Genomic DNA, 18,022 nt, shown 5'->3' on the forward strand with positions numbered 1-18,022 from the left:
CCTGTGAATGTAATGAACACTGTTAAAATGTTCCTGTATCAGTGGTTTCAAACATGCTGGATTATTGCCTCATGCTGCATTTAATGTCTCCTGGTTCAATGTCAATCATGTCTCCCCCTCAACTGGTGAACGGTAGTAAATGGCTTTACGTGAACAAGACATCAGTAGTAATTTGAAGGGTAGAGGATATTAATCAAATATATAAAATTAATCATGTCGGTGTTATCAAGGTTGAAACAATTGGTCAATTAAATGGTCAATTTGGGAGAAAGTCAACCTGCCACCTTTGATATTCAATTAATTACATAAACAGTTTTAGATTATTTAGATTGAGATAATAAACTTGGATCATGTATTTTTAAAAAGCCCTTATCTGCAACTAGGCTAAAACTATTAGGGCCCGGTCATACATACGTTAATGTTTCAGTGGTGAACCTTTGTCTAACGTTCACTTCCAATCTGTGAGAGCGAGGAGACAAATAAAATACTTGCTTCCTGCAGTGAGACAAATCAAAGCGTGGCATTGTGTCGGGTTAAACTTTGACCCAAGATATTAGCTTCACATTCGCTTAACCGTGAGCGTGCCCTTAGGTGCAAACAAGGGGCGGGGCCAGGGGGGCTCTGGCCCCTGCTGAAATCTGATTGGCCCCTGAAATGCCCTAGTCCTGTAAGTAATCATTAGTAGATATTTTTATTCAACTAATCACTTACTATCAATAAATATGACACTTTGTTCAGAATTTTACTTTCGATTTCCTAAACTTTTTTGAAGTGCACAATGTTTTTAATCAGGACCATTTAAAAAAAAATATATATATATATATTCATATATATGTGTGGCTTGCTCAAAGTTATAGAGACAACAGTAAACACAGAATAGCTTACATGTGCTCCTCACTGAATAAGGAAGGGTTCTTGGATGTTGGCCCCTCTGTGTTAATTGTGGCCCCTTCATGGCCCCTGATTTAGAAAAGATCTTGATTCACCAATGACACAAGCAAATCATGCTCAGAAGCCACCACATTATTATGTGGTGTATATTTATTGTAATTAAACAATATATTTTATCATAAATTGTATAAATGCATCGCTTATTAATATTACACACTGTAGTTATTTGGCTCCTAACTTAAATTCGGTGTTTTTTTACTCTCTTGGTAAAAGTTTACGCAGTTACCTACATCTTGATTACTGGGTCCGGCGATTGCGGCATTTCCGCGATGCCCGTGAACGCGGCAGCGGGCCTGTGTAGTTCCTGAGAGGAGCTCGGTCAGCTGCTGTCACAGAGAGGGGAGCACAAGAGGAGGAAGCGCCGACACACACGCAGGAGCCAAGATGTCGACTTCTTTCAGCAAGTTCGGCTCGTACACGATGACACAGCTCAACGAGATCCTGGAGGACGACGTCAAACTCAGCACCATGGTCCAGGAGATGGACGAGGTACGTGGGGCTGAGCGCTGCTTCTCTCCGGCGTTAGCCACCGACTCGGTCACTGTTTTCCCTTTGTTGTCCGTTCCCAGCGTCTTCCTCGGCCAGAGGTAACGGAAATACTCGCTTGGAGTCACGGTCGTGAGTGTGTGTCGCGAACGGGACATGTCGGCGGGGAAGCTTCAACCTTGGGCCGCGGCGTTGTCTCAAGTTTGAACGCACGAGGATTCACAGTGGGCGACATTGTTCTCCGGATAGAACCAGACAAACACCGAGCCGAGCTGACTCAGGTTCTCAGGGAACACAACACAAGTGCTGGCCTAGCTTCCACTCTGTGTCGGGGGTCAGACCGAACTTCACTCGCTAAAGTGCCAATTTATGGCCGACTCTCCTGTCGACACACACCCAGAGCACTTCAGAGGAAAACAATGCTGAACAGCCCTCTTCTGAAATGTGCCCCGTTGATCGGCTTCACAATGAACCAGAACATATTGATGTAAGATCTTACAGCTGTAGTACAAAGATGGTGTTCGCACCAGATGCTGTGTTATGGACAAAGACTGTAAGCTGAATTCACCATATACTAACTCGACTCAAAGATACTTAGTGTCATAACAATCATCATAAACGAAAAGAAATATAATAATGGTAGCATCAAATAACTATACAGAGAATAAACACTATGTATACAAGAGGTACCAGACCTCACAGAGAGACACAAGTGTGGGATCACTTTCCCAGGAGGGACAGAAGTGCACGTCAGCAAAATAATATTCATGAGAAAAAGACTAACACCGATAGAGAGGTGTATCAGTGTTTAAAGTATTTATAAGAAAAGGTCCGACAGTGATAAAGGGTTCAGCAATGACAACTAATGGTATAGTAGTATTGACAGTAATGGTAGTGCATATGCAGACAAGTTGCGATCATAATTCACAAATAGCCGACACCAAGATCCACAATGTGACCACATCCTGGATCTGTAGCAATAACTATATCTAGACTCTGGTCTCAGCAATCCTCACCTGCTTTTCACTGCATCATAACTCTGCACTTGTCATGATAAGCACCTGATAAGCCCCTGGAGTTTTCCATACACGCAGTGATTACAAGCCATAGTCCATTTTAAGTTTTTTTTATTTTTCCCACAGACAGAAATTTGGTATATCAAGACAGAGGGCTTGGAGATTAGAAGGATTTTTATACAGGATTTGTGCTTGCGATTATTCCCCTCGTGCTGCTGCTCCTTCCAAAACTGTCATTTCCAGTGTGGACTTTAAATCCGCCCTAATGTCCTGCTGCATCAGCCCCAACAGATCCCTGGTGTTGGAAGGCATTTCCTCACCACACTGATCCTCTCTCTGTCTGTCTCTCTTTTTTTACTGTAAAGTGCAAACTCTACATGAAACACTCTTCGTCCTCCTTCCCTTTCTTACCCTGCAGTCGGACTCAGATCAATAATTACAAACATTCAACACAGTGTCATGCTACAGGAATTTCTCTGTCTGCTGTCCTGGTGCTGTGGCTTTTACACAAGAGCGAAGGACGCACTTCCCCGAAGAGTGATTTTAAACAAACGTGTTTCCGCACACATGAGAAACTGTAAGCTATTGTATTTGCACCAGATCAATTCTCCCCTTACAAAAGCAAGAAAGAACACATGGTATTTTTAGCCATTTGGATGAATGTCGTGCTGTGATCCGGCCTTTTGTGTTGTCAGCTCTGTTTTGGATCCACACCCTTGCTGATTGTCTCCATGGTTTCGTTCTCTTCTTCCCATAAGAAACAGAGAGGGAGGGACTTCGCCATGACACAGCAATAGTTGTTGACTTAAGTTAGTCACAAGGTTATTGTAGAGATGCAGGAGATGAGGGCCAAGTAAAGACATGCCTGGGACGGAGGTGGAACTTTCAAGGGAATTGTTTCTTAATAGCCTGCTGACAGGAAACAAAAGGCAGTGGCATATGGCATTGAGTGAAACTCATTAGGACTGAAAAGCACAGACTTTACAGCTGGAGTATACGGACACAAACCCTTCTCTCACATGTAGACACACATGCTCTGGAGGCAATAGTCCTTTCATTTTGCAAAACACACAGACAAACACACATTTGTTGCCTTTTGAATAATGCAAATAGGGCTGCCAGGAAATTTGTTTTTACCAGTGCGTCCTTTTTGCCACAAATTGAACCTTAAATGTGTCGTACTTGTGTAGAGTATGCACTGCTACAGCAGTACTGTATCTGTTTAAATGTGACTTGCATATTAGCTAAAGCTTCAAGAAATATTTTAAGGATTTTTGATCTTTTAATCAACCCTTTGATCATCTACCTTTTCACCACGCCAAATGATCTGGATTTGAAGATGACCCAGTTTTTATTAAGTCACCACATGATGTTTTGGCTCATTTTAGCTTTCTATCATACTCAACATGTGGAAGTGAGTTGAGATTAAGCACTGTCTCCCTCGCCTTTGCCTCCTTATCTTTTTGAGGTCTTCACTAATCCAGGAACAGGTCTTACAGAGCATGTAGGCTGTACTCCAAGTTCACAATTTATAAGTGAAAAGATTTGAGAACATCTTGGTGCAAAAATGCCTCATGTGCGTCAGTACATTCAAACATTTACACGCTTTTCTTTAAGGACTATAGAGGACTTTGACGCTAACACTTCTATCAATATTTGACTTTAAGATCACATGACTATTTTGTTCCAGTCATGATCAAACGATCACGCCTACAGTAAATTTAGGCTAATTTATTGGCACAAGATGGATGTAACCTTCAGATTGCAGACCTCCTGGGCACATTCCAGTTGACAGTGTGAGAATATTTTTTTATCCTTTTATCAAAAAGTCAAACCAAAAAAAATAAGGGACTGTATAACTGTATTGCGACCCAAAAGCAACATCTGAAGTGATTGGTGGATGTAGAGACTTGTTACACCCCTTCAGTGTTATAGTTTATAAAATAAGTGTTTAATTTTTAAAAGTTACTTAATCTTCTGTGCAGTATTTGTAAGTTTCATCTACACTGAGGTTTGTCCTTGAGAAAATAACAATACCATGGTCTCTGGTGGACAAACTTTCTAACAGTGTTTCTAAATCACGTCAGCATTTCTTTATTCTAACTTCGTGTAACTCATCGATCAACATCCACAGTGACATACCAGCGGACTCACTGGCCTGTCGGTCTAGCTCCAGAATTTATTTACTCTTTTGGCCAAAACTTGAGAAACCCTGTTCATGTGTCTTCAGTCCTCAAGTCAAAGCTGCGTTTTGTTGCTCATTCAGTTCCTCTCTTATGTAATATTTGTGTGTTGTTTACAGCGACCTGTGTCTGACAGTAGGTTATTACACCATCTCTCCAAAATTCAGGTCTGTGGTCCATTCAGACAAGCTCTTAACCTACATTTCCTCAGATTATTCCAGTCCTTTATGGCAATAATAGAGGAACATTGGAGAGCGCTTCAGCCAGCAAACAATTATGTGTTTGGTTTGACAGAACAGGCCTGCAGTTATGGATGCTATTTAAAGGTCTGCTTCTTCAGCAGGCGACATTGAATGAACGAATCAGCGCTTGCAAAAGGGTCACCCCTTGATGGCTCAAATTGTGGTGGTAGTAGACAGAATTTGTTTTTCCAGCATATAATGTTGCCTTACCCCATTCAGTCCGACCACCAAACAAGGCCTGCCTCAGTCACTTTTAGAAACTATTCCCTCTACGCTTCAGTGTATTTTTAGTTTTTCCTACGCATTCTCACCCTGTCCATGTAATATTTGCACTCACAAAATGTCAGCTAGTTGTGTGAAATGAGTCATTTGCGAGGTAGCAGGGGAGTTATTTCTATTTAATCTCACTGTAGCATGTTACACTTCCCACTACATTGTTGTGGATGAAACTTGCATTAAAGTGACACTCCACATTTTTTTAATATAAGGCTCAGTTTAGAGGTAATACTACTCAGCCTTTAGATGTTTTCTAAACTGAAAAATGCAATAATGTCACCACCTTTTTGTTTAATTACACACTGATGATGTGGGGACTGTCTATGAGGAACCATTAAATTCTGTAAACTTCCCTGTTTTTTGAGGAAGTGCCATCTTAAATTAGGCGAATGACCTTTTTAAAGGTGTGTAAGATTTAGGTGAAAGGGATCTATTGGCAGAAATTTAATGTAGAATAATCCTTGTGATGATTTCACTAGTTCGTTTCATCTAAATTGTATGAATTGTAGTTTTCTTTACCCCAGAAAAGGCCCTTTATATTTAAATACTTTATATTTTCATTGAGGGGTCCTCTCTACACCTATTGAGTTTTTATGACAACTGAAGAATAACACTGGTTCTTTTTCATGTTTGGAAGGGAAGGGTGAGGTGAGGGGTGTCAACATGCAATTTCAACACTAGATATCACACATTTCTACACACTGTACTTTGTGTAGAATTTTGTGATATCTAGTGTTGTGATATCTAGTGTTGAAATTGCATGTTGACACCCCTCACCTCACCCTTCCCTTCCAAACATGAAAAAGAACCAGTGTTATCCTTCAGTTGTCATAAAAACTCAATAGATGTTTAGTTTGTCCAGTCTGGACTACTGTAAACAAGATGGCGGCCTCCGTATAGAGGACCCCCTCGATGTAAATATAAAGTATTTAAATATAAATGGCCTTCTAGGGTAAAGAAAACTACAATTCATACAATTTAGATGAAATGAACTAGTGAAAACATCATGAGGATTATTCTACATTAAATTTCTGCAAATAGATCCCTTTCACCTAAATTCTACACACCTTTAAGTGTTATGTCTAATTTTAAAAAGTAATTGAATTGCTTGTTTTGTAATGAGAGAGGGTCACCAAATACAAAAAAATAATAAGGTTTCATTCTTTCTCTTTTAGCCTTTGGGCTTATTGTTTTGGTTAGTCTCACTACTCAACATTATTTTGGGTGTCATGATTCATCAAATCCATGTATGGTTATGACCTCAATTTGATGGTATCTCAGGCATTGAAGTCCCAATAGCAGCCATTTCTTTTTAATTTGTTACTTTTAAATGTTATATATATATGTGCACTATAGTGCCCTTTAAAACATTTTGAAATCCAGCTACATGTACAAGTGATGACTTAAAATGATAATTCTACATAAGAGTTGGAAACTTCAGAACTCAATTCACCGTACCTGTTGTTTATTACAAAGGGATCAGTGAATGAGTTGGCATGCACAATGGTGGGGTCCAGATACTGGGACACCTGAATGAAAGGCATCCATGATTTGTCATTTGATCCAACCTGTGACAACATGTCAGATGGGTCTGTTGTTCAGTTACTTAGTTGTCATTACGACTGGATGAGTCACTGCTCAGCTGCTGCATGTTTGTATTTTACCTTTCTTAATGTTCTTATAATTAGAGATGTTTTAATTTATAATTTCTTCCATACCCAGACGGACTAAGCTGACAAAGGTCTCCCTATAGTAATGTCCCTGAAGTAGTTTTAAAACAAATAGTTTTCTTCCATTTTATTTTCTACTTTCAACTTGTTGGACTTTTCAACTTAAACTCTTAACTTAAATTTTTTTTTAATGAAACCTGTCAGACTGCTGAAATGAAATGATTAAGGATTGTTTTGTTTTCATGTTGTAAGGAAAAGATTTTGAACAGTTTGTGGTCATGATTGGTTTTTCTAAATATGTAAAGAGGATTGTGGGAGATGTGTGAAAACTGGCAACTTCAAGCGCAATGATTCATAGTTGATATTCATGACAATAACCTCTTCCATTCTTATTTCTTCAATGCTTCTGTTTGACGAATTATGTATAGACAATAATGATATTGTAAAATTTTAGTCCTGGACCTAAGAGGCAAGTTTTGTCTCTTTAGACCATCATGCTGAAGCTATTGTTAATGCTTATTGTTTTCACCCATAGATGCAGGAGGTCCAGCAGAGCAAAGAGAAGACATTGGTCAACAACCGAACGCTGGCTGAGCAGAACCTCGCCCTGCATCCCATACTGGAGCACAAGAAGGAGCAGCTGACCAAGTGCTACAGCTGCCTTCAGGAGAGCTTTGAGTCATATCAGCTCCGCAAGTCCACTCTCGGTACAGCAGCCACGCATCAGCTACAGCAGCAAGAAATTTTTTATTGATTAGTTTATCTCACCGTCTTGAATTTTTAATGGCAGCCAGTTCGTAAGAAATTTGAACACACTTGTATCTGTGACTGATACATGAACATGCAAGACAATACACACAAATCACCACTAAATCCAGTGGTTTTTTTTACATTGAGGTACAGTTTAACCTAAACTTAAATTATTAAGACCAGATTTGAATATATAGTTTTAACTAACAATAGAACTGTAAACACATTCTAGATGCATGTGATTTTAAACATTAAAAAAGTAATGCCATTACATATTCAAAATTTTTAAATTGAAAATCAATTGCAGTAGTAGAAATATTAAGCCTCTCTTCTGTTGTTATACCTCAAGTGCTGTTCAGATTGTAATCAGACACCAGTGAAATTAAACACAGGGAGTTAAACAGAGTTGTATGTGCACCCTGGCACAGTTGATCTCCAAGGCCTTGATCCCAATTAAACTGAGAATACTTTGAAAATACACCATTTAAAATGAGACTGTAACTAATGATTTACTATCATTATCTTCAATCTGGCCACAAGTTCCCCCATTAACTATAATGAATGGCTTGGTCCGTGGAATATAAGCTAATGGTGAAAAATTCCCCTAAACACTTTTCTAGAGCCTAGGGACTTTAGATATGATGCCTGACCAACAGGCTAAAAAACAAAAGCTATTCAACAATAATATATGATAATATTACATTGTATTTGTCAATCCTTTACAGGATTACACAATCAGAAAGCACATAAGAACAAATAAGATTAGCATTGAAATATAAGAAACACTTAATAATGAATCAATAAATCAATTAGCTGATTTACAGAAATTTAATGGCAACTTTTTTTATATCAGTGAATCAAATCAGTTATTTTTCAAGCAGAGATTCCAAATATTCTCTGGTTGCATATTCTGAAGTGTGAGGATATTAGAACTGTTAGTCAGACAAACAGGACATAACCGTGGTAATTTTGTTCACTATTTAACATTTCATAGACTAAACTATTAACTGATTAATTGAAAGTAATCAGCCTGAAACAATGATTCATTGCAGCCTCACTACACAGTTTTACTGTGAGAATCTGGATCATTAAAATCAGTTTTAATAATAGTTGATTTTTTTTTTGTCTACCTAAATCCAAACTGAGTAAAACACTAGGATTGGTCCATATATGCAACTATTTTGAATAAGTTCACGAATCATAAAACCAATTGGGAATACAACATTTTTTGTGTGTCTCCAGTCGGAACAGATTTCCACAAAACAAAGGTTCCAGAATGATAACACAATGATTTTAGGTGGTTTCAGTTCAGTTGAAAATTTAACTTCTTTTCCTGTCATTGGAAATTCCGGTGTTGCTTGATGTGTCTTTGTTCTCATGCTCTCTGTGTGAACAGATGCTGAAGAGACCTGTTTCACCAGTTCCCACATTTTCCATTGCAGGCTGTAGCGCGCATGTTACCAGAAGCCCTGTCGTTATGTTGCTAAACTCTGTTCAGGTTGAACGAGTTCCAGATCTGATTTAGATCCCTCCTGCTGGGATATACAGGCTCACAGGGCTGCAATTTCCCTCACGACACACCTTCACTATACTTCCTTCTTGTTGTGAAGAAGACAGACTGACGATACTTGTGACCTTGTTGACGCAGTGGTTGCCAAGCAGCCTTCTCAAAATTGCATGCCAGCCATTCACTACGTGGCTATGCTGATAAAAGTTTGACTTTGTCTCCTTGTCTGCAGACTCTGAAAGCTTATTGTTGTTATTTTGATGCATGCACACGTTCTGCTTGTTGTTATGTCAGTTGACAGTCTGTACCGTCTGAAGCAGTCTTCTAACATTCCAAGCCCCAGACCCAGTGCACAGAATCACTCACACAGGAGACAGGCTGTTCAGCAGTCTTTGGTTTTTGTTTGTTATCAGCAAGCAATGGCTTTTGTCAAATGTAGGTTACCCGGTGTCCCCCCCCCCCCGCCTTCCATGCACTCGCCGTCCTAGTTGTGGATTTGCCATAGAGCAGCTGGGGAAAGAGAGTGTCGCTGAGTGAAAACGCAGCCGACTGACCCAGATGAGAGATGTGAAGTCGAGTAGCTTGCTGTGCAGTTGTTTGCGTACAGTTACGTCATAAGCACACACCCCTTCCCCCTCCGTGCTTCTTTCTCGAGGAAATGTGTGACCTCTGCATTAACCTTCACTGTCCATCAGGCTCTGGAGGCCTTTCACCACAACCACCTCCACCACCATCCACTGCATCAGAGAACAGCACAGCCCCACAGTGGGCCATTGTGCTTCCAGGCAAGCTGGTGTAAACCAGCCCCAGTGGGTGGGTGGGAGGGAGGGAGTGGTGGATGAGGGGACTAACAGTCTTGAAAGTTGGGAGGCTGAGAGAGAGGGAGAAAAGGCAGTGAGGCAGGCCAAAAAAACGCCCCCCCCCCCCTCAGACTCATCGCAGAGGTCGGACTGGATTCATTTACTAAATGGCTGTCTCATGATCTCCACGCCCAGACTGTGTGTTGTGCGCTCGGCAGGCTCCCTGCTCGGCCAGAGAATCGCAGCTTTGTGTGGTGGAGTGTTGCTGATATGCCTGAGAGTCCTCCCTGGAAAGAGAGCGAGACAGAGTGGAATCGGAGTTCACTCTGGAAAAAAGGCTTTGTGTGAAGAGTGAAGCTTCTCTATTTGAAGATTTTCTATTGAATTTACACTGTGTCAGTAAAATTTGGCAAATCAACATGAGGTTTTGGGGAGTGAGTGCCAACAAGATAACATTTTCACCAGTAAATCACCCAATTAGAGATTTTGGTCTGGCGTGGTCGCTGGAATCCCTCTAAACTATTTCCTTCGTCTTCTTGTTTTCTTTTCATGTTTGTGCCTCACAAGTCAGCTTGTCAACACGTCCAATAAGATAAGTGGTCTGGCTTACGTTTTTTATGACAAATCTAATGATGCTTTACCCTAATGAATGCGCTGAAACTGACACACCGACACGATACAGGTGTGTGAAAGACTTGTTGTCTTGGAATACTTTATTGGTGTAATCACTGGCAGTTACTGCTCTTGGGCAGGCCAGGGCACATGCTCCGACAACTGGCAGACGACTTGAAGTGGGGAACGCTGTACCAACCTGATAAGAGGGTGGGAGGAGAATGCTGCTTGGCTCCACCTTTCTGTCAAGACCGGACCTTGTTGTTTGTTCTTTCTTATTTTCGTTTGCCTTTAAAGCAAATAACCCCAGTCACTCATTTACCATTCTTAACCCTTGTTTAACCAGGGAAACTGTTAAATTCCTAAGTCACAGTCAAGACATGCCAGTGATGTCACTGAAGAGGTTACATAATTTAGAACCTTTGCCTCCCTCTTGATGACTAGGGAGTGTATTTGTGTTATTATTGTGTTGAAAACCAAAGACCCTGGCAGTGTTCAAGATATTACCAATGAAAGCTTGTTAAACATTGTAAAATCTTGGGCTGACCTATATTTAACTCAATATCCAAAGCATTAATTATTTACTCTACAGCTTTGTTCACTGGGTTGCCATGCGCAGACGGAAGCCAAGAATAGCAAATCATGTCAGACCGGAGTCTCTCGTGTAATTAGAGATCACTGTATTGTCATCTGGGCTTGGTGAGTTGAGGGTGGTGGAGATCAGTAACTAGTCATGTGTCACTGGTCAATTGTCAGGACCCCACCATGCGTGTTTGCAGTCTCTGCTCTGGTTGGTTTTAACTTTTCAGTCCTGCTTAGGAACACAAACAAAACGGGCCTCCTCCTTAGACACCAAGGTGGTTTCAGTTGACTCAGTGGGGCTTTACATGTTCACTGCAAACAGAGAGGCGTTACGGCTGTTTGGACGACTGGAAGATTTCCCATATCCCGCCTCAGCTTTGTGTGATGTGCTCATTAAAACCTGTTATTAGCGACGCATTCATTTCAGCACAAGAGTTTAGTTTTTTTTTTTTTTCATCTCAGCAAACAAGTTCCTTGGTTAATTTAGGAATGGATCACACTTTGTCTGGAATACATCTGTGCTGCTTCTAGCGTTTTATTAACAGTACACAATAACCTTGTGACTCAAATGTGTTGAAGTGATTTCATAAAAGAGGTGAGGAATTGTCATATTTTAATGGTACAAAAGGGTCTTTGTCGTAAAGACTGCTGCAGTGAATGCAGAAGAGTAAAATGACACTAGAGCTGCTTTAAGACATGCACTGAATTCTGGAGAATCTCCTAGTTCTCTGGAGGGACTGTTTGTCTGAGTGTAAGCACCCAGATTTCTCCAAAGATACTCTGCCCAGCCCTCCAGGTAAAAACTCTGCAGTGCCACACATGTAGATGACATTGATGATAAGGTCAAGAGAGCTTTTGCTGATAAGAACAGACACCGGTGTGTACGTGCTATAAACAAAAACATGTGATTGCTGCAGCAGAATTTATGTTATGTCCTCCCTCCTGCATTTTGCATCACTCCATACCTGAGCGCTCAGGAGAATTCTGTGTTGCGAACACGTCTGAGCAGATAAGCTCCTGCTGTGATCTCCTGATGTGTGAAAGGCAACCTCTGGAGAAAGTTCAATTGTGCAGACTGAACTCAAGATACTTAACCCCAAATGGCCCCTGATGGCTGTGCCGTCAGGGGAAGGCTGGTGTGTGTGATGGAATAAGTTGGGTCAATTCTGTGAGAGGTTGATAAGATTGGAAAAGCACCTGTCTAGTTTTTCGCATTAAATTTAGCTCCATCAAAAGCGTCTGAGCATCAACGGTAACACTGGTCTAAAAAACTGTTTCATAATGTGCTTAAGGTCCAGTGTGTAAGATTTAGGTGAAAGGGACCTATTGGCAGAAATGTAATGTAGTATAATCCTTGTGATGTTTTCACTAGTTCATTTCATCTAAATTGTCAGAATTGTAGTTTTCTTTACCCCAGTAAAGGCCCTTTATATTTGAATACTATATATTTACATCGAGGGGACCCTCCAGACTGGACAAACTAAACACCTTTTGAGTTTTTATGACTGAAGCTACCACAGGTTCTTTTTCATGTTGGAAGGAGAGGGTGAGGTGAGGGGGGTGTTCAACAATTTCAACACTAGATATCACAAAATTCTACAGACTGTACCTTTAACTTTTGTTTATTGTCAATCATTAGATGCCAACACTATTTATATGTGTCGTGGATTGTAAGAAATTACTGAGTATGACATGTTGCCTCTGCTCAGTGCAGAATAATAATATTTGTGTTGTTATACTCTGTCTTGTGATTTAACAGACCACAAGTCAGGAAACACCTCCCTGGACACTTTGCTGGCCCTGCTGCAGGCAGAGGGAGCCAAAATAGAAGAGGAGACAGAGGTAAGCATTCTCCTGCTCTCTACATATATGACTTCATGAATGTCTCAGTGACACCACGTAGTTTATTCGTGTACATGCTTTTCCAGTTGTTGATGTCCCCTCGTAAAGCCTCTTCATTGTTCAGATCTAAGACTGTAGTTGGAGAGCATGTCGTAACAATTTACATCCCCGCAACAGCTACCTGTCCTTTCTGAGAGATCTATCAAACTTCCCTTTTCAGTAAATGTCACTGTATTTAGTATCATCTTGGTTTCTTGATAGACCACAGTTTCCTGAACTGTTCTATCTCTGACACAACAGCGTTATGAAAAACAACAGAGGTTTCTCAGAGTTTTGATTTGATTTATGGGCCTGTGATTAATACGAGTTTTACAGTTTCAAGTCACAAAAAGAAAACAGGATTTGACCATTTTTATTTATCTTCCAAACTATTAATTAAATAATAGTCTGCTCTCTTTATTGAAGAATAAAGAATAATAACAGACACTGTTGTCCAGGGCCACATTTCTCATGTTTAAGCCCAAAAATTTTTTTTTATCAGTTCACTTGAGGAATCTTCAGTTATTAATATAAACAATATTGAGCTTGTGATTATGATGGATCATTAATCATTGTATTGATCTGTCTAGATGAATGTTTCAGTAGACTCTTAATAATTAATAGATTGTAAATTAACGTTCCTGAAAACATGTCTTTCCTGTTGTTTGGAAACAAACAATGGAATAATTAATTTCACAGTGAAGTGATGTCAGTAGTAGATGTCAACATTTATTTAGCATCAGATAAGCCTCTTGTTGAAGTGTCAAATAAACCTGGTTAACTGGATTTCTTTCAACAACACAAGAGGTTTGACATTACATAATAATAAATAATAGGTTTACATGTGCTACAACACGTCAGGCTGTCAGCTCTGTATGATGGGAAGACGTTAACCAGTTGTGCACAACACATGATGTGTCTTGTGTAACCACATTATCATTGAATAACTATTGTGTAACAACACTTTATGAAAGGTTTTAGAACTCAGTGACATGAGCAGCAGTGACACGCATGACATGAGAGACTTTGTCCTGGTGTAAGCTGAGAAGCTTCCTCATGCCTGCTCCTGGGACAGTATGACGTTTTTCATTTTGAATCTCTCTTGGTTATTACTTTTGTCCACAATCATTAACTCCAGTAAGTACTGGGACCTTCCGAATGACGTGATCTAACCAATTATGGCCTTATTACCTCTGCCAAGGACGTTACCTTTTCATCTGTGTTTATTATTCACACTGTCAATTAGCAAAATTACACAAAAACTACTGGAATGATTACATCAAATCATTTGTTTGCGGATCCAGGTATTTATTAACGTTCTCCAACATTGGGGCATTTTTCAACATTTTCTCAGATAATTTTGTGTGAATCTTGATCATAAAACTCAGACATGTTTAGGGGACTCTACAAATGTGTCAGTTTCAGTGCAGATCCAGGGAACTGTTGGGCCTTGGTGGAGGTATGGACTTTACTGAGTGCCATAGTTTGTTACCTCCACCTAATACAACATATGTAACATAAGAATAATAATAAAATTAAAATCAGCAAGACCCCTAACAGTACATATACACAGTACACAAGAGTGACTAAAAGTAAAATCAATGGTTAAAATCTGATTAGTGAGGGATAGATAAGATGTCATGTATGGCGGACTGATCGAAATATATATATATATGTATATATATATAATATATTTTTTTATGCCTCCACAACAGCGACAGTCAATGGCCAGAGTCATTATGTTCTCGAGGTTGTACTTCCCATTCCTTGATTTTGGTGGTCAGGATGTTTTTCTTGAATGTGATGTCTTAAGATCAGCTTAAGGAAATGTCTTCAGATTTGGTACAAATGTTCACTTGGACTGAAAGATAAAATTAGATTTTGGTGCCTGGAGGTCAAAGGTCCCTGTGAATGTGATATATTAGGACTGCCTGTAGAGAATTTCATTATATCTGGTACATTTCACCTGGACTCACTGAATAACTGATACGATTTCAGTGGTCAATGGTCAAGGTCACAGGCTCCATAAACGTGTTTGGGCTCTTGAATGTCTCAAGACTGCTTCAGGGAACTTCTTCTACTTTTGATCAGTTGTCACATGGACTCAACGATATAATGATTATGTTAGTGGTCAAAGGTCATAGTGACCTTAGATGAATCTGGGGGAAAAAAGTATGTAGAAATAATTACGTGGAAACTGCACTGTTTGACAGAGGCATACAACCGCAGTGCAGTAATTCTAGTCTCCCTCTAAAACTGTCTCAAATCTCTTCACCTCTGTCAACAGAATATGGCTGATTCGTTCCTGGATGGTGATATGACCCTGGATTCTTTCATCGATTCTTATCAGAGCAAGAGGAAGCTCGCCCACCTGAGGAGGGTGAAAATCGAGAAGCTGCAGGAGATGGTGCTGAAGGGCCAGCGGCTCCCCCAGGCGTCTGTGACCAGCTCCCGATCTCAGGATGTGTCAGCGGCCTCCCTCCTCACAGATGCCAACAATTCCTCCCCTCTTCCCCAACCTAGGAGGAAACCTCCACCTCCTCCATCGCAGCCAGCCCCAATTCTTAATCCAATGATGGCTACGACAGCTGTCCCCCAGCCCTCTGTCTTCTACTCTCCATCACCATACCCGCCGATTCCTCCCAGAACAGGGCAGCCCTTCCCTAATGTCCCCTCTGGCTACCCCAGCCACTATCTATCTCAGTATCCCCCTGCTTTGCCGCAGAGGCCCCCACCTCGCATGACCCCGCAGCCTGGCTTCATCATGCAGTAAAAAAAAAGCAGAGTGAAACTCTGAGGGCGGCAGTGTGTGTTGTGGACTTTGCACCACTGGGATTCCTCTGAGAACTGATTTTCTTTTCATGTCGTCTGCCTTCTTGAATTACGACCAATCACAACAAAAGAAGGTGGACCTATGCTGGCTGGTCTGGTCATGTGTAACTGAAGCAGATCTCCAGTAATCTTCTGTGGATCCATCTCACTCCCATCAACACTCCCGAATAACAAAAAAAGACGTGACAAGATCCGCCTCGACTCTCCCTCCAGGGGACCTGTCCACTGCAGGCTGTGGTGAAACAAGTGTCAGTCTATGGGTCACTGAGCTGGGATTTGTCATTTATCAGCACTTTGTGTCTGCAGGCGGTGCCCTCAGCTCGGCTGGCCCAATAGTTTTCAGTCTCTCAGCTCCCTTCAAACATGTTCCTCGAGCTTTATGGAACAGTAAAGTCACTCCAAAAGAAGGGTTTGATTTGTCCTTTCCATCTGCAGCATACTCATTTACTGGTATTGTATATGCAAGCAAAGAGAGACCCTAATTACTGTGTGGTTCTAATGAAAATATCATTTCCCAGAATATATTCAGGTGAACTGCATCTATGCTGTGATGTTTTTTTGTTTTTTTTTTGTTCGTATATAAACATTCACAAGGTACATAGAAATATTTGACTTTCCGCATCTATTTGTGGTATAGTACTAATGGAGTTATGTTGATAATAATATAAATAGCCAAGATAGACTGATTAACATGTAATAATGGAGGGCTTTGGTTGGTGTATCTCTTCTTCAATATGTGTGTGTGTGTGTGTGTGTGTGTGTGTGTCTAAAGAGAGTCCAGACCTCCCTGTTTAAAGATGGCTGACTTTTGCACTCGGTACATCTCGGGGCAGAAGTCTAAAGGGAGCTGAAGGAGACGATTAGTGGCTGAACTTCAGAAACAAATCACTAAGCCTTTGGAGCCTTGCCTGAATTGAAGGATTTGTGTATAGCCATACAGTACACTTTCAGATGTGAGTTGGGGTTTTTTCTGTGGCTTCCTGTTCTAACACAACACTCCTTTTTTTTCGTATGTCTCTTGTCTTTACCGCCCTCAGTTTGAAGTGGAAATTAGGCCAAACACTTCTCTGGATCTCACACACATGGTTCTGTTCAGTTCTCTGCAACATTAAGCACCAAAGACGTCCCACATCGCATCATGTTCAAAATATTCTGCTATGGTCTTTTTTAAATATATGTGACATTTACAAGTGAACCATTTAGTGAGATACTGTTCCATTGTTCCCAACATATGTTTGTGATGTCGAGCTGAAACACTTTTTGTAACCCTGCGAGCCAGATTTCTTCAGGAGTAACTTGTCAGTCAGTCTTGCTTTTAGGGAGGATTTGTTTTGTTTTTCTCTGGGTCAGATTGAAAACATTTTTTCCTCTCGGCTGCTGTTGCTGTGCACTGTTGAAGAGCCACGAGTGCCTACGTTTGAAGTGACGTTAATCGCGTCCTGCTGATTACTCCATGTTTCTCAAGCTGTAGAGGTTACCCACATTTCCACCCAACCCTTATAAATTAAATACTGACCTAGCATTTGGTCTTCTCGTGCTACTGATCCCATGTTCCACCAGAAGGCAGAAAAAAGGCAGCGTCAGACGATTGGTCTGTCAGGTTTTTGCTTTGTCACTGGAAGCAGAAGGCCATAACTGCACGTGCCAGAGAGACAAGAGACACCCTCGGGGCTGTATGCCTAGTGGTGCTAGTACTTCTCTTCCATTCTTCCTCCATTGTGTCGAGGTTTGCCTGGGGTTGAATTCCGAGATTTTAGCATGTCTTGTTGTCGTTGCAGCTTCTTTTTTTCTAATTGGCAAAATAACAGGGCTCTGAAATAATTTTATGTCATATCTTGGTGATAGTACTTCACTTCGAGGCAAAGACTTGGACCACAGAATGGACTGAGCATACTTGTCAGCACGCAAAACCATGAGGGAGCAGAAGCATAAGCATCAGTGTCTTGAAGAACCAGCATTTCTAACAACTAACATCGGATCATTCTTTTGTGCATGGCCTTTTGCTCTGTGTGTTCAGTCTGAAGATTTCTCTTCAGGACTTTGTTTTTAGCCGATGAGTTGCTTTTTACATTTGAACTGATCCACTGTATCCATGGTTTTATATGTGGTTGGTGATATTTTCAGTGTAATGTTGTAGGTATATTTACTTATAATGAATGTTTAAGTGGAATTTAATGCTATTTTCAAGTTCAATAAATCTAAAATTTTTGTATCCTATTGCATCTGGTTGGTTA

The 18,022-nt window shown here is 40.6% G+C and overlaps 1 protein-coding gene across 1 annotated transcript; it reads left to right on the top strand.

The window, feature by feature from the left end:
• Positions 1-1,203: 1,203 nt before the first annotated feature.
• Positions 1,204-18,000, top strand: vps37ba (VPS37B subunit of ESCRT-I a). Its single transcript, XM_020093843.2, has 4 exons — positions 1,204-1,440; positions 7,360-7,531; positions 12,835-12,917; positions 15,244-18,000. The coding sequence occupies exons 1-4, from the start codon at positions 1,336-1,338 to the stop codon at positions 15,727-15,729; spliced, it is 846 nt and encodes a 281-aa protein (XP_019949402.1). The 5' UTR covers positions 1,204-1,335; the 3' UTR covers positions 15,730-18,000.
• The last annotated feature ends 22 nt before the right edge of the window (positions 18,001-18,022 follow it).

The sequence above is a fragment of the Paralichthys olivaceus genome, chromosome 4, assembly GCF_024713975.1.
Source record: "Paralichthys olivaceus isolate ysfri-2021 chromosome 4, ASM2471397v2, whole genome shotgun sequence".
Taxonomy (NCBI): Eukaryota; Metazoa; Chordata; class Actinopteri; order Pleuronectiformes; family Paralichthyidae; genus Paralichthys; species Paralichthys olivaceus.

Excerpts from the sequence above, each read along its gene's own strand:
- vps37ba (XM_020093843.2), top strand. The coding sequence starts at position 1,336 with ATGTCGACTTCTTTCAGCAAGTTCGGCTCGTACACGATGACACAGCTC. Across the intron at positions 7,532-12,834 it reads GCTCCGCAAGTCCACTCTCG|ACCACAAGTCAGGAAACACC; the intron begins GTACAGCAGCCA and ends GTGATTTAACAG. Across the intron at positions 12,918-15,243 it reads AAATAGAAGAGGAGACAGAG|AATATGGCTGATTCGTTCCT; the intron begins GTAAGCATTCTC and ends CTCTGTCAACAG.